This window comes from Schistocerca serialis, chromosome 4, assembly GCF_023864345.2.
Source record: "Schistocerca serialis cubense isolate TAMUIC-IGC-003099 chromosome 4, iqSchSeri2.2, whole genome shotgun sequence".
Classification (NCBI taxonomy): domain Eukaryota; kingdom Metazoa; phylum Arthropoda; class Insecta; order Orthoptera; family Acrididae; genus Schistocerca; species Schistocerca serialis.
Window position 1 is genome coordinate 653,896,708 of NC_064641.1, and position 16,636 is coordinate 653,913,343.

The 16,636-nt window shown below is 38.1% G+C and overlaps 1 protein-coding gene across 2 annotated transcripts in view; it reads left to right on the plus strand.

The window, feature by feature from the left end:
* The window catches only part of LOC126475515 (uncharacterized), a 294,048-nt gene that overhangs the window by 221,087 nt on the left and 56,325 nt on the right, over window positions 1–16,636 (plus strand). The window contains exons 1-2 of one of the 2 annotated variants that reach the window (XM_050103443.1): window positions 6,598–6,745; window positions 12,339–12,688. In XM_050103443.1, the coding sequence (XP_049959400.1) occupies window positions 6,739–6,745; window positions 12,339–12,688 (357 nt within the window). In that variant the 5' untranslated portion in view covers window positions 6,598–6,738. Of the gene's footprint in view, window positions 1–6,597; window positions 6,746–12,338; window positions 12,689–16,636 lie in introns of those variants that run through there. The other variant, XM_050103442.1, reaches the window with a different exon arrangement.

The following is a 16,636-nucleotide window of genomic DNA, read 5'->3' on the forward strand; positions in this document are numbered from 1 at the left end:
TGGTGCAGCACACAGTTTTAATCTGCCAGGAAATTTCATATCAGATTACTCTCTATGCTAATTTAAGCCCGTAAAGAATTTGTATAAGTGCTTTTTGGTCCTTGTATTATATTTGTGCTTTGGACAGACATCTTTTACTTAGGAAAGAGTGATATTGGTAACAGCAAATGACATTAATGAAAATATGAATTGTGAAACACTTGTCAAAATACTAAGTTTGCAGGAGAATACTCTCAAGGATGTGTTCTAAAACTAAAACCTGATCTGAAGTGTATTTTGGAGTTCTTCCAGTGTAATGAGTATTTGAGGCTTGCAGCTAAATGATAACGCCCTGTTCTGATATTTCGGTTTGACAACTACATCCTGTTCGAGTGGCAACTGAAGTAAGTGATCATTCGACACAAAAATTAGTCTATTTTGCCTATTTTCATTCACTTATGTGGTATGGTATTATATTTTGGGGTAACTTTCCATTCTAAAAGGATATTTTTGGCAATAAGTGGTGTAAGTTTGCGAATCTCTTGTCGACCCCTGTTCAATGTCAGCTTATTCCAAGAATAAGCAGCTTTCACTTAGTTATTACACGGCGGAAATCATACCTGTATTTGGATCGGACTTCCTTAACTCTTGTGCAGAAAGGTATCTAGTATACTGCTGCATTCATTTGCAATAAGCTACCACAAGAATTCAAAAATCTTAACAGTAATCTATGTGCTATCAAATCAAAACTGAAGAATTTCCTCATGTGTTACTCCTTCTGTGAAAAATTGAGCTGATTCTTATGTTGTATTGTTGAAATCCGATATATTTTGTTTATACGATAAATCTCACAAATCTAAAGGCTGTCAATTTGACTAAATACCTAGGAATTGCAATTACGAGTAACTTAAATTGGAAAGACCACATAGATAATGTTGTGAGGAAGGCAAAACAAAGACTGCAGACAGTCTACATTACACTTGTCCATCCTCTGCTTGAATATTACTGCGCGGTATGGGATCCTTACCAGCTAGGATTGGCAGAGGACATCGAAAAAGTGCAAAGAAGGGCAGCTTGTTTTGTGTTATCACGCGATAGGGGTGAGAGTGTACGGAACTTGACATGTAAATAAATAAATAAACTAGGCAGTCATCCTCTCCTGAATTTTACGACAGAAGGTACTACTGCAAGGCCCTGCATTTATACAAAATGTTGGCACATGTACATAGGCCTTAGCTGCATGACTGCCCTATATGAAATTGTCTTCCACGTTGGTCCACACAGATTCATATGTACCACTGTTTTTGACTGCACACCTTCTGCTGAATGATGATTCACAGAGTTAAAATTTGGCAGTCAATAAAATCGTAAATAAATGTGGCATTACACATATGACTATGTCTTTGTGAACAACTCAATGAAATGATAGGTTCCCACATCTTATTCAGCTGAATGCTGCTGCTCCATTTAACATCTTTTGTCAAACATGTTTTCACAATTCTTTGATAATCAATTCCCGAAAGGATTTCAGCTTAACCAAGGATTTCATGCCAGAATATACAATGGAATGTTCCATTCAGCTACAGTGCTCAGTTATGGCTGAGTTGCAAAAAGGGATTGTGGCAATTAGATTACATGCCCACTTTCATATAATTCTCCCCTTCCCCATACTGACTTCCGTGAATTAGATGGGAATTGTACTTGCAACACATCCTTCAGTCCAACAATCCTCATGACCTTAATCTACACTACCCTCTGTCCTACACCTACAATTGTGCCTGTTCCCATTCACATTTCCCTCTCTCTCTTCCTCTATTCCACTGTCATATTCTTTTTTGTTGATAGGCAAAATGCTGATATTTGAAATTTCAATCCGTATCAGACAGGAAGTTGGCTGTGACAACTGCCACTAAGAACATGAGACATCGTTTGCTGTTTTGTTGAGACAGTAATATTTTTGTACCTATGACATTTGTATTGGGTAATGTGAGAATATCTGTATTCTCACAGTACATATGAATTAGGTATTCTCCAACCTTAAGGTTCATCTACATCTGCATCTACATCATACTTCGCAAGCCACTTAATGGTGTGCGGCGGAGTATACTTCGGTACCACTCTCTGACCCCTGCAACCCTGTTCCACTTGCAAATAGTATGTGGGAAGAATGATTGTCGGTAACTCTCTGTATTGGCTCTAATTTGTCGAATTTTCTCCTCATGGTCAATATGTGAGATGTATATGGGAGGAAGTAATCTGTTGTCCAACTCCTTCTGAAAAGTGCTGTACTGAAATTTCAATAGTAAATCTCTCTGTGATGCACAATGCCTCTCTTGTAACGTCTACCAGTGGAGTTTATTTAGCATCTCTGTAATGTTTCCCTGTAGTACTCTGGATATTACCTTTACATCTGTCAATTTTGTTCTGTTAAGAGTGACGTGTTAAGTTCTATCTGCAAGAAAGTGTTGAATTCAATTGCAGGTCTGCTCCGATACTCCGGAAGCTCGTATTTTTTGCATTACACAGCATCAACCTGAACACCATTGTCCACTGTGCTGTGGATCTCATGGAGGAACAGAGCGATCTGAGTTCCACAGGATATCTGTTTGTGAAATCCATGTTGATTTTTATAGAGGAGATTCTCATTTTCCAAAAACGTCATAATTCTTGAGCATAAAACATGTTCCATAATTCTGCAACAGATTGATGTCAACAAAATAGGTCTATAATTGTGTGGATCTATCTTATGGCCTTACTTCAAAATGGGAATGACCTGCACTTTTTTCCAGTTGTTAGGTACCTTTTGTTGCTCAAGCAATCTATGATAAATTACTGCTAGAAGGGGAGCAAGTTCTTTCGCATAATCTTTATAGGTATCTCATCTGGTCCTGACGCCATTCCAATACTAAACAATCACAGCTGCTTTTCAATTCCACAATTGATGATCTCAATATGTGCTATTTCGATGTTCATATGATGATTGAAAGGAGGGACAGTGTTACAATCTTCCACGGTGGAATAACGTCGGAAGACCAAATTCAGTATTTCAGCCTTCTCTCTGTTATCTTCCATTTCGGTGCTGGTGTGGTCACTGAGAGAATGAACAAATGATTTTGACCCACTTACTGATTTTCCATACAATCAAAATCTCTTAGGGTTTTTACTCAGGTTGGTTCACGATGTCTTACTTTCAAAATCATTGAACGGTTCTCTCATTGCTCTCCTTACACTCATTTTCGCTGCATTCAGCTTTTGTTTGTCAGCTATGTTTTTACTTGTCTTGAATCTCTTTTCTTCAGTTTAAATTCTTGTCAATATGGACACCTAAAATTTTTGAGCTTTCCAGCGTAGTTGTTATTTCCTCACCATGTGTTAACACTTATAATTAGTGTACTACCTGTAGATGTGCAGAACTTTTTTTAAATTAAGAGTGAGACCATGTACAGAAAACCAATCAATAATAGTTTTAAGAATTCTATTTTCTGTTTCTTCTGTTGCTTCGTGTACGTTTACATGGATTAGAATACTAGTAGCATCCGCAAAAAGAACTAATTCTGCTTTCTGTATATACGTACAAGGAAAGTAGTTGGTGACTCAAGATGGTATACTAAACAGCATTACATCAGATATATGTCATTTGCAGACTGATAATCGAATATATCATTGTGGAAAGGTACCTGAGTCACTTGAAGCAAATTTTGAGGCACAACAAAAAACTGTCCAGCACAATAACTGAGGAGCATACAGTCACAAAAAAATAGTAGTAAATTTTCTGGTTAAATGAAATAGATGTTGTGTAGGTAAGTGCTCCATAATTAAGTAAGTGAAAGGTTATGTATGGTTGGCTGTACCATCAGTTCCATAAAACCTCAGTTTATCTAGGTGAACATTCTGATTCACATGGCAAATGCCTTAGATAGTCAGAAAAAAAAAAACCAACGCATAGTATTTTGTTATTTAATGCTTGTAAAATTTGTTGTGGGAACATTAAATGGCATTCTCGGTTGAGCAACTATTCTGAAATTCTAACTTTAATTTACTGAGGATATTATTATTTCTCAGGTGGGAGACTATTCTAGAATAAATTACTTTCTCAAAATTTTTGGAAGATGATGTCAGTAGTGAAATGGTTTGATAGTTATTGGCATCTCTCCTACCACCTTCCATATAGAATGGAATACTTTAATGTCTACGGAAAAATGCCTTGAGTTAGTGATTAATTACATATTTCAGAAGAGACAGTACTTTTTAATGTGAGAACAAGTCTTTAGCATTCAGTTGGAAACACCATCATATCTAGATGAGCTTCTACTTTTAACACTCTCTGTACCAGGCCTATTTTATGCACCCGTCCCTAGAAACCGGGCAATTTTACCAATATTAAAAAAATTACTGCATCAAATCTACTGTTTGGATTGTGGCAAATTTGGTACCATCTTGAAGCTGCACATTTCTACTTTAATTCTGAGTGAAAGAAACTACTTTACAATGCACAGCTTTAAGGTACAGTTATAGAAATCACTTAGATGTTTTAAGAATTTAGAAAAAGTCATACGAATAAGGGAATACAATTGTGATTTATTTTTAACCAAAATTGTGGCACTACATTACATGTTTCTGATAGTATACAGTATTACATATAAATTTCACACAGAATCATATTGTTTTTTAGTGTGGAAAATTTTAAAGCAAGGTTCCAGGCAGAGTGCAACGCCACACTGTTCACATTCGTATCGTGTCTCTTTGCGAGAAGCCTTGCCACTCTGTTTCTTGCTCCTGGAACTGCACACGTGACACACACGAGCAGCATACTTCTTAGTAGTTGCAGGTATGTGCTGCAAAAAATGTCTCTTTGTTAGCCGACCTACAGTTCCTTCATTTCTTGGAATGAATTCAAGTGTGTCGTCTTCAACAAGCTGAACTGCAAGCACTGTTATAAAGTCTGTTATTGTAATTTTCTTCCTGTGCACTGCATTGTACAGCCAAAATGCATTTGATACTCCCATAAGCAGCAAATGGAAATATAATTTTCGCCACCATTTCACAGTTCTGTGCTGGAACGGATTGTACTGCAGGCGTTGGTCTCCAATATCCACTCCAATTTTATTGAGGTTGTAATCAAGTACCTGAAGTGGTTTCAATACTACAGACCCATTTCTCTTAGTATGCGTACCAAATGTTGCTTGATGCCTTGTAGACAATGTATACACATCTCTCTTATCTTTCCACTTCATTGCCAATACATTATCTTTACGCCGAAAAGACATTTCGCCCTTTTTCAGCTTAGCAGATACTAAATCTTTAGGCAATCCTTTCCTGGATTTGTTCACAGTACCAACAGCTCCAGTGCCTTTCTCTGCCAGTTGCTGAAATAGCTCTGGACTGGAATAAAATCGATCTAAATACACAGTGTGGCCTTTGTTCAGCAAGCTGCTGTCAGACAACAATCGCAAAATAACCGCAGACGAAGAATTGTCAACAATATGCTTACCAGCATAAACTTCAAAATTTACAACATAGCCACTACTGGCTTCAGCAACAGCATATACTTTCAGTCCATACTTATGAGGCTTATTTTGCATGTAAACACGGAAACTCACACGACCTCGAAATGGGCAAATTCCTTCATCAATTGTCACTTTTTCTGAGGGACGATATGCCTGGATACATCGCTCCTTCAAATTATTATAATATGGCAAAACTTTGTAAAGTGGATGAAATCCATCTTCGCCTGGTTTTTTCTGATTTGAATTGTCAACAAGATGCAAGCATGACAGTATCTGAGTGAAACGCAAACGGCTCATGACATGGGGACAAAAGTTACAACTAAGAACAGGATTAGTGCTCCAATGGTCCGCAATTTTTGGCTTTTTCGAAACACACATGTGGAAAATAATACCCAAGAAACGCCTCATCTCACTTATAGTCACTGGCTTCCACGAACTCAAAACTGAATGGGGCTTCAGATTATTTCCTCTTCTTTTCTTCTGTATTGTCTGTGATGCATACAAATTTGTCTGTCTCTTGAGTTCATTTACGTCACTGTCAGTAAGGAACACTTTACTGCAATCCAGTACAGAACTCGACTCATCAATATCCACTAGTATCTGCCTGGGTGTCGTGTTGACAGGCAGAGGTCGGTAGGTGTCAACTGCAGTCCACTCACTGTCTTTCGGATACGGCACAGCTGCTGGATTTGAAGCAACACCTTCAACATCATTCTCGTCTTCATCTGAAGACAAACTGTCATCAATCTCGTCTTCTAAAAAGAATATCACATTATGTGTAACTACATACATCGTTTACACATGTTCAACAGATATGTGCGTACTGCACAATTACGTGGAAAATTCGGAAATACGTACCTTCAAACACACCATTGCATTCAGAATCGTCTGAATCACTCTCTACATTATCCAGAGTGTCGCTATGATTGATCAAATCCGCAATTTCTGCGTCTGATAAACCGCGCCGAAACATGATGACAAACAACTGAATGATATACAGACTGAGAACGCAAAGATAAGTTTTAACATGAATTACAGCGCTGCCGTGACATCTATGGACGCATTTTGTTAATAAACATCTGAAAAACGTATAGCGCTGGCCAAACCCGTAGAAATAACGTTGCAGTGTTTTGAATGAAATTAAATGTAGCGGCCCGTAAATTTTACGGGCTTGGTGATTTTCGCGCGATCCCAGGCCCGTAAATTTTACGGGCTTGGCGCTTAGAGTGTTAAGCAAATGTATGATTTTTGAATGAGAGGTGGGCAAGATATCCATATAACTGAATTTTATATGAGTCTCTTTTTCAACATGCTGCTTTGATATTTCTGTTAAACTGTTTGCCCCTACATTTTCTACTGCATTTAAGAAATAATTATCAGATGTACCTGCTATCTGTGACCAATCATTTATAGCCCTTCCATTTAAATGAATAATTATGTTATCCTTTTGTCCTGTTTCTTTGCACTGCATTCATTATAGACAAGCCTGTTCTCAGAATTACTTATTTCTGAAATAATGTGCATGTTGTTTGATTTTTTTATAACTTTTCTTAGTAATTTTGAGTAGTTTTTGTTGTGTGCACTTACTGCAAGATCTCTACTTGTTCTTGCCAACAGAGAACATTTCTCTTCTTCCTTCATGAAATACGTAAATCGCGCTAGTGATACATAATGTTTGACGCAACTGTTTAATGTCCTTTCCGATAAGTGTGCAGAAAGTTGTTTGCAAATAATGATAACACTTTACCATGGAATAGGTTTAAATTATATTTTAGCATTTGGTTTTTTATAAATTTTATCCCAAGTCATCTCTTGTAAACTATTCCTTAAAACATTTGTCCTGGAATCATTAAGTATTCTGATTTCCACTGAGGAGTATCTACAGGTTGGTCCATTGATCGTGACCAGGGCAAATATCTCGCGAAATAAGCGTCAAACGAAAAAACTACAAAGAACGAAACTTGTCTAGCTTGAAGGGAACAGCAGATGGCACTATGGTTGGCCTGCAAGATGTCGCTGCCATAGGTCAAATGGATATCAACAGTTACATATTCGTGTAGCACGTAAAGAAATATGAATGTTTTAGTTGGACCACTTTTTTCACTTTGTGATAGATGGCGCTGTAATAGTCACAAACATATGGCTCACAGTTTTTGGCGAGTAGTTGGTAACAGGTAGGTTTTCTAAATTAAAATGCAGAACGTAGGTACGTTTGAGCATTTTATTTTGGTTGTTCCAATGTGATACATGTACCTTTGTGAACTTATCATTTCTGAGAACGCATGCTGTTACAGCTTGATTACCTGTAAATACCACATTAATGCAATAAATGCTCAAAATGATGTCCGTCAACCTCAATGCATTTGGCAATACATGTAATGACATTCATCTCAACAGCGAGTAGTTCGCCTTCCGTAATGTTCGCACATGCATTGACAATGCGCTGACACATGTCGTCAGGCATTGTTGGTGGATCACGATAGCAAATATCCTTCACCTTTCCCCACAGAAATAAATCCGGGGACATCGGATCTGATGTCCCTGGATTTCTTTCTGTGGGGAAAGTTAAAGGATACGTGTGGGCCATGGTATGGTGCTTCGACAATCAATCCCCCTGTCATGAAATATACTATTCAGTACCGCTTCAACCGCACGCGAGCTATGAGCTGGACATCCATCATGTTGGAAGTACATCGCCATTCTGTCATACAGTGAAACATCTTGTAGCAACATCGGTAGAACATTACGTAGGAAATCAGCATAAATTGCACTATTTAGATTGCCATCGATAAAATGGGGGCCAATTATCCTTCCTCCCATAATGCCGCACCCTACATAAACCCGCCAGGGTCGCTGATGTTCCACTTGTTGCAGCCATGGTGGATTTTCCGTTGCCCAATAGTGCGTATTATGCCGGTTTATGTTACTGCTGTTGTGCAAAAAATCTGTCATCGTCCTGTAATTTCTCTTGTGCCCAGTGGTAGAACTGTACACAACGTTCAAAGTCATTGCCATGCAATTCCTGGTGCATATAAATATGGTACGAGTGCAATTGATGTTGATGTAGCATTCTCAACACCGACATTTTCGAGATTCCCAATTCTCGCGCAGTTTGTCTGCTACTGATGTGCGAATTACCCGCGACAGCAGCTAAAACACCTACTTAGGCATCATCATTTGTTACAGGTCGTGGTTGATGTTTCACATGTGGCTGAACACTTCCTGTTTCCTTAAATAACGTAACTATCCAGCGAACAGTCTAGACTCTAGACTCTTGGATGATGTTGTCCAGTATACCGAGCAGCATACATGGCACACGCCCGTTGGGCATTTTGATCACAATAGCCATACATCAACACGATATCGACCTTTTCTACAATTGGTAAACGGTCCATTTTAACATGGGTAATGTTTCACGAAGCAAATACCATCCGCACTGGCGGAATGTTACATGATACCACCCATCACAAAGTGAAAAAAGTGGTCCAAGTAAAACATTCCTATTTCTTTATGTATTACACGAATATGTAACTAAAAATGGGGTTTCCTATTTAAAAAAACAAAGTTGATATCCGTTTGACCTATGGCAGCGCCATCTAGCGGGCCAACCATAGCGCCATCTGGTTTCCCCCTTCAAGCTAGATGAGTTTCGTTCTTTATAGTTTTTGTGTTTGATGCTTATTTTGTGAGATATTTGGCCCGGTCACTATCAGTGGACCATTCTGTATTATGTAAGGCACTACCTCTGATTTATCCTAACTGATCATCATGATCAGAGAGGGCATTTGCTACTGGGTACTCTGTTATTTTCTTGCTTTGAGTTTCATCAAAGGAAACATTATCAGCTAGAGTCCTAACGCCTTTATCCACTCTTGTCAGAAATTTAATTACTGAGATCAAATTATCGGATCCAAATAAGGTTTCCAGATCACTTCTCCTATCAGAATTCATTAGAAAATGTACATTGAAACCGCCACAGATTATTAACTGTTTGCTATTGTCTGACAGATAGTATAGTATTATAATGTAACTTGACTGACAGAAAATCTACTCACCGAGCAGCTGCTGAAGAAAACACACATATAAAGGTTAAGAAATTTGCAAGCTTTTGGAGCCAGTGACTCCATCTCCAGGCGGAAGGAAAATGAAGAGTAACAAAGAAAAGGACTGGTGAGGTTTAGGAACTGGGAAGAGTTCAGAAAAGTTATTCAGAACCACAGGTCGGGGAAGACATACTGGATGGGACAAGAAAGAAAGACTGAATGCTGGTGACTGCACTGGATGAGATTTGAAAACAAGACAGAGATTACTGACAAAACATCTTGCAAGAGTTGATAAAAGCAGAAAGCTAAGTGCATTGTATGTGATAGGCGGGAGGGGCGGGGGGGGAGGGGGGGGGGGTTCAGGGAAAAATAGACTGGTGAGAAAGTAAAAGATATAGAAAACTGAAAGTGTGTGAAGACAGGAATAGTTACTGAGAAGAAATGTCGAGACTGAAGAAATTAATATAAAATAAGGCTAGGTGGAAGGCGGGAACCAAGGACAGTTCCCATCTGCAGAGTTCTGAGAATCTAGTGTCTGAGCAAAAATTACAGATGGCATGTATGGTGAAACAGACATGGAAGTAATGGCTGTCAGATTGTAGAACACGCTCTGGAACAGGGTATTGTGTGTTGCCAGTGTACACCTTCTGTCTATATCCATTCATGCTGACTGATAACTTGTAGTCATGCTATTGTGAAAGGCTGAACAGTGTTTACATAATAACTGGCACATGGCATAGCATTTCACAAGTGGTTCTCCTTTTGATAGTGTATTTTCTGCCAATTACAGGTCTGGTGTAGGTGTTGGAAGGAGGGTGCACAGGGCATGACTTACAGTGGGGACAGTCACAGGGGTAGGAGCCATAGTGTCGTGAAATGGGTGCAGAGGAAGCATAGGTTCTTACCAGGATACTGGGGACAGGGGAAATGAAAAACTATCCTAGGTATGTTGGGCAAAATGTCTGGCAGAATGGACATCATTTCAGGATTGATGTTAGGATAATAATGCTCAGAAATGAACTCCATTCTGTCAGAAATTTTTCACAGCAACCTAGAACAGCTTTTTGTTCCCCCCCTCCCCTTCCCCTCCAGTCACTGCAATACCTTTGATCCTATGCTGCTTCTGCAACCATTTTCCTACACTTTGGCTGCTACCTCTGTCCTGTGCACCCTCCTACCACCACCTATACCAAACCTGTAACTGGCAAAACATACACTATCAAAGGGAGAGCCACTTATGAAATGACACATGTAGTGTACCAACTGTTATGTAAACACTGTTCAGCTTTTTACATCGGTATGACAACCACTGAGTTATCAGTCAGTCAGGTTGAATGGACAGTAGCTAGAATGTGTACTCTGGCAACACACAAAATCCTGTTGCAGAGCATGTTATACAACAAGACAGTCATGACTTCGGTGCCTTTTTCACTGCATGTACCATCTGGATTCTTCCCCCAGACCATCGATTCTCAGCACTCTGCAGGTGGGAACTGGCATAACAACATGTCCGTGGTTCTGCCACCCACCTCACCTTAATTTATGTTAATTTCTTCAGTCTCAGCATTTCTCCTTAGTAACTATTCCTTTCTTCATTTTCTTTGTCCCTCTTCGTTTCCTTTCAGCCCACTTCCAGAAAACGGAGTCACTGGCTCTGAAAGCTTGCATAGTTCCTTAACCTTTGCATGTGTGTGTTCTCCTGCCATCGGCTTGGTGAGAAGGTTTTCTGTTTACCCAGATCAAATAGAGCATGGTAAGGAATCCACATGCTCCATAAACACTTCAGAATTTCCTAGTTGGTATCTATATAAGTTACAGTTAAAATTGTAGTATTTTACAGTACTAATTCACAAGCACACACTTGTGTGTGCTGTTTACTACAGATTCTATATTTCTCTCTTCTGTAGTTATATGGTGCTCAGATAGACAAAGGATGTCTATTTCTTCAGAGCTCTCTAAATTTTCCAAACTTGTCAGTTTGACATATCTATAAATATTGGAATAGGTGAAATTAACTAATAATACTGGCAAAAATCATGGAATTGAAAATTTAAGGTGTTTGTTATATCTAAAAGTAGAGAACTTGACTGGTGATATATTTTGCCGGGTGTGACTTTGTGATAAATTAAATATTAAGTGATATTTAGGACTCTGATTACAGCATAAGGATTTACTTTTCTAACTCGTTAGTTTAAAAAAAAATCCTTGTCTGGAGCAACTGTTTTGTTTAGTTTGAAATAATTGTTTCTTCAGTAAAAAAATAAGTTTTGTAAGTAAATTTTTGTAATAGGTGAATGTAAAGTGCTGTGCATTTATGACTGATCATGAAAACTAAAAAAAGTAAAATATGAAATTTGTTGCAGACACGTGTATTTCATGTTGAAAGCAACATAATCGTTAAAAGGATTAATGTCATCATATGATGTAGCATAATCGAAATGGTCCTTCACCACTGATAGATAAAACGCTAGTTGTATGTGTGTAATCCAGCTCAGAGTACTGACAAGAACCTTAATCATTAATGGTTGCATTTCAACAGTAAATCATCCCTAACTGACAGATCTTGGGTCTGTATAAACCTCAACCACCAGAATTTAAACAGATTTTACTTACCTCATGCAATACACATCACTGTACCTTAGTATTCTTGTTCACAGAAGCTAAAATTTCATTGCCACCATACATGTAATTAACAGTTTTAGAAATATTCCTTAATAAATACACCAAGAGATTTAGTTAAAAATCGCTTCTATATATAGACATTTAGTAAATGATGATTGTATCCATAAATGAAAAACATTTGTTGCAGGACTTGGAAGCCTCTTTCCCTTCTTGCCACTGCATATGGAAGCAGTTGGACTGACATTATTTGAATCACGAGTTGTATCGGTGGTGTCTGCTCTTGTGGCTCTCCTAGGCCCACTACTTGCCTGTCCACTCGCTGATAGATTGGGTGGACCTCGAGGGCAGACTATACGAGTTCTCCTGGCTGCCACTGCATTACTGGGGGCAATTTTTTATGCTCTTCTGAATACTATACCTACTGTAAGACATCTGGATGCCCGACCCCCTGTAGTGCAGTTTGTATGTGACCCAGATGGTGCCGCTGTCATGTATGAACAATGTGGAGATTCATGCCCCCAGCTGGATCCTGACCAGGTATAACAATTTTGTTTTGTATGTATCTGTAAATGCTACAAATTGGTGCTTCCAGTAATAGAGTCAATGGTGAAATATCTGGGATACTAGAATCAGTAGGAAACTCTGGTGTCGTAAAAATGTGAAATAAATTACTGCCAATGTATGAGGATATAATTCTGGTAGACTACAGCAAAATGTAAGAGTTCTGAGGATTAGAGACAGCAAGGGGATTTTTTTTAATAGTCAGCTTTTTCCATCAAAATAAGACAGGTTTATTAATTGCAGTTGTGGGCCAAACAAATGACATAGCATTTTAAAGTAGTTGTGCTATGCTTTGACTAGTAAAAACTGTGAAAATGCTACTTTTGGCTATCTAGTTGCATGTAGATGAACCCTATTCTTTGTGATAATATTCTTCTTAATAAGAAAATAATAATACTACTACAGCAAAGCAGTTACTGCAGAAAGACACACATCTATAAATATGAAAATTAATGGTTATGTATTGTACTGCTTTAGAAAGTAATGAGTACTTGTGCAGGATAATGCTATTGTCACTGGTCTCTGATCCAGTTGAGTCCACAATAATTACTAGTATACATTTCATTAAAAGTATCTCTTTCTCTGTTTAAATTGCATTTTGCTTAATTAATTAATTACACTGATACTGAGCTTAGATTCCCATATTAAATCACCCATTCCACCTTTAGACAGACAGACAGGTAGGTATGTAGATAAACAGATAGGCAGAGAGAAAGAGAGAGGGAATGAGAGAGAGATACCTTTTGTTCCTTAGATTAATAGTGAGGAGATCTTTGAGGCTGTAGAAAATGCCATAAAAACAAAACTACATAACAAAGGATAGTTAAATAAATAAAGTGCCAATTGTTTTTCTTACAGCTGTTAGTATATCAAAAAATGTTGTTTTATGTGATCCAGATTTGATGTTTCTTTGTGCATGTGTGCAAAGTTTCAAACAAATCCAACAGATAGCAAAGCCATAGTGAACCATCAAAATAACGTCTTCACAAGAAACACATTTCAGGCAATGTGCTGCAATTGAATTCCTGGTTTTGAAAGAAAAAATTGTGGTGAACATCCATAAATGAATGGTTATGCAGGATAATGCGATAATAGAAATGATGCAGTTGATGAAAGTGCTGTTGGGCAATGGGTAAAGAGAATTTAAGTGTCAAGAAGTGCACTTAGCCCTGTGATCAGCCTCATTTGGGTCGCCCTATCACAGCCACTGCTCCCAAAATGGTAAATCACATGGATGTCATTATTTGTGTAGAGCTGCACATCAGAACTCAACAATTGGCTCCTCAGCTGTTGGCGAGAATTAGAAATGTGTGTGTAGTGATTGAGACTCTTGTGTTTCTCAGACATATAAAGGTATACTCAATATGGGCTGCACAAATGCACACAACAGATGGGCTGCACAAATATTCACAACAGACTACGAGATTCAAAGAAAAATCATTTCATCTTAACTGTTGAAGCATTTTGAGGCCAATGGAGAGGTCTTTGTGTCATGGATCATTATAGCTAGTTAAACCTGAGTGCATCACTTTGAGTCACAAACAAAAAGACAGGCACTGTAGTGACACCACCCACAATCACCAAAAGTGAATAAATTCAGGGCAGCTTCCTCTGCTGCAAAGTCATGATGACAGTCTTTTGGGATAGTGATGCTATCATTCTCGTGGATGTGTTGCCAAAAGGATGAACCATTAATTCAGAGACATCTGTGAAGCTGTGAACAAACTCAAGAACCATTTATGATGTGGCAGCCGGAGTGGCTGTGCGGTTCGAGGCGCTACAGTCTGGAACCGAGCGACCGCTGCGGTTGCAGGTTCGAATCCTGCCTCGGGCATGGATGTGTGTGATGTCCTTAGGTTAGTTAGGTTTAATTAGTTCTTAGTTCTAGGCGACTGATGACCTCAGAAGTTAAGTCGCATAATGCTCAGAGCCATTTGAACCATTTATGATGTGTTTGGTCTGACATGAATCCCAAAGAAATCTTCCATCGGCATGATAGTACACATCCACACACAAATCTCAGTGCTCAGGGTCACACCACCAAATTGGGTTGGACCTAACTGCTCTCATCCACTCTGTATCCCAGACCTGGCATTCTTGGACTTCCATCCACTTGGACCACTTAAGGATTCGCTAAGTGGGACACATTTTGAAGATAATAAGAGAGTAATTTATGCAATAAAACATATTACAGCCACGGGCAAGAGCTTTCACCAACAGGGAATTCATGCTCCTATACATAGGGGCCATAGAGTGTAAGAGGGACTAAAATAGTACATTTAAAAGAAGTGTTAATTGGTATTGTTAGCAAGAATGCAGTCTGAGAAAAAATTGTGGGACATTATTTATTGAACAATCTTTGTACATTATGTTAATGTTCCTTCCACAGATGCTAAATAAAATGGTCCTCATGGCTGAAAAGTTATCAAAAATTCTGAAATATGTTTTGATTTAAAAATCAATACCAAACATTTAACAAACATGTAAATATGTACTCACTGGAGTACAAAAGATCATTCTCCAGTTATTCTAGCCGCACATCATCATACATAGAGAGTGCTTCATTACTCAGACAGATCACAATACAGCAATGAAGATGCAAAAAAATCAGATTGTACATCACATTTTATTTGATATTATTAGCAATATAAACATCAGTTGGCTCTTGTAAGAAATTCTTCAGTGGAGTAGAAGTTGGTCATGAGTAAGTTCTCATGACTCTTAAATTGTGCCTTAATAGTAGCTGATCTTTTTATGGCTAGTGGCAAGCTATTGAAAGTGTATGTTCCTGAATGATGGAGACTGTTCTGGACAAAAGTTCTTGACCATAATTCTTTATGTAAATTATTCTTACTTCTAATATTGAGTCAATTAACTGAGCTGTTGACTTAGAAAAGATATATATTATTTATGAGAAATGTCGTCAAGAAATAAATATAGTGGGATTCAGTAGTTTTTGTCCCCTGAACAGGCATCTGTAGGATGTTCTTGAAACTACACAACAAATAATTAATGTTTCATGCTTTTAGACTTTGGAAAACTTCAGTTGGCATGCCAGCTTTCTTAAATCTTTATGTGACCCATGTCTGACAACATTTGTATTGAAATAAAAATTTCATGAAGACTTGGTCAAAGAGAAAGCAGGCAAACTGTGATGACAATCGTCACAGACCATCACAGTCCCTGTGTTGCATGCTGTGGCATTGTCCTGGTCAAACAAGAGGCAGTTGTCCATGCTAGTTTCTCTTGCTAACAATGGGCACCTGGCAGATTGTGATTTCCTAGAGAGACCATGGCGGACGAATGTGGGCAACTGAAGGAAATGTCAGAAGAGACCACAAGATTAACATAACATGCAAACATACTTTTGTACAACACATGTCATACTGAATACAAATATCTGTCAAAAAAGGCAGCAACTTGCAAGTCTGAATCAAACAGTCATTAATTTATTCCATATATTTGCATAATGCATACTACTTTGTGAATATTATTTTGTAAAAAACAGTTCAGTTATAATAATATTCTTGCATGAACTTAAAAGTTGCCAATTCCATGCAAAGACTAGGCTTTTACAGAGTAACAGTATAATATCATTCTAGTGTATCATTTTAAAAAAATTCTTGACTGTCTTAAAGATTTTTCCCTTTGTATATCTTCACTAGATGATTAATGGTGCACAATTAAAGGTAGTCAAGATTTTTAATTCAGTGAGCTTGAATAATGTTTCAAGTACTTCATGAGACATATGAGAGTAACTGAGAAGTGGTCTTAACAAAACCACAGTTTCTTGCAAAGACAGTGCAATTCACCATATCATACAATCACTTTCTTTGCTATCTCAAACAGTGTGCAAATAGAAGCAAGCAGTGAGCATATAACTACTACTCATGTGTATTGCACAGCAGCTGACTCACTCAAAAC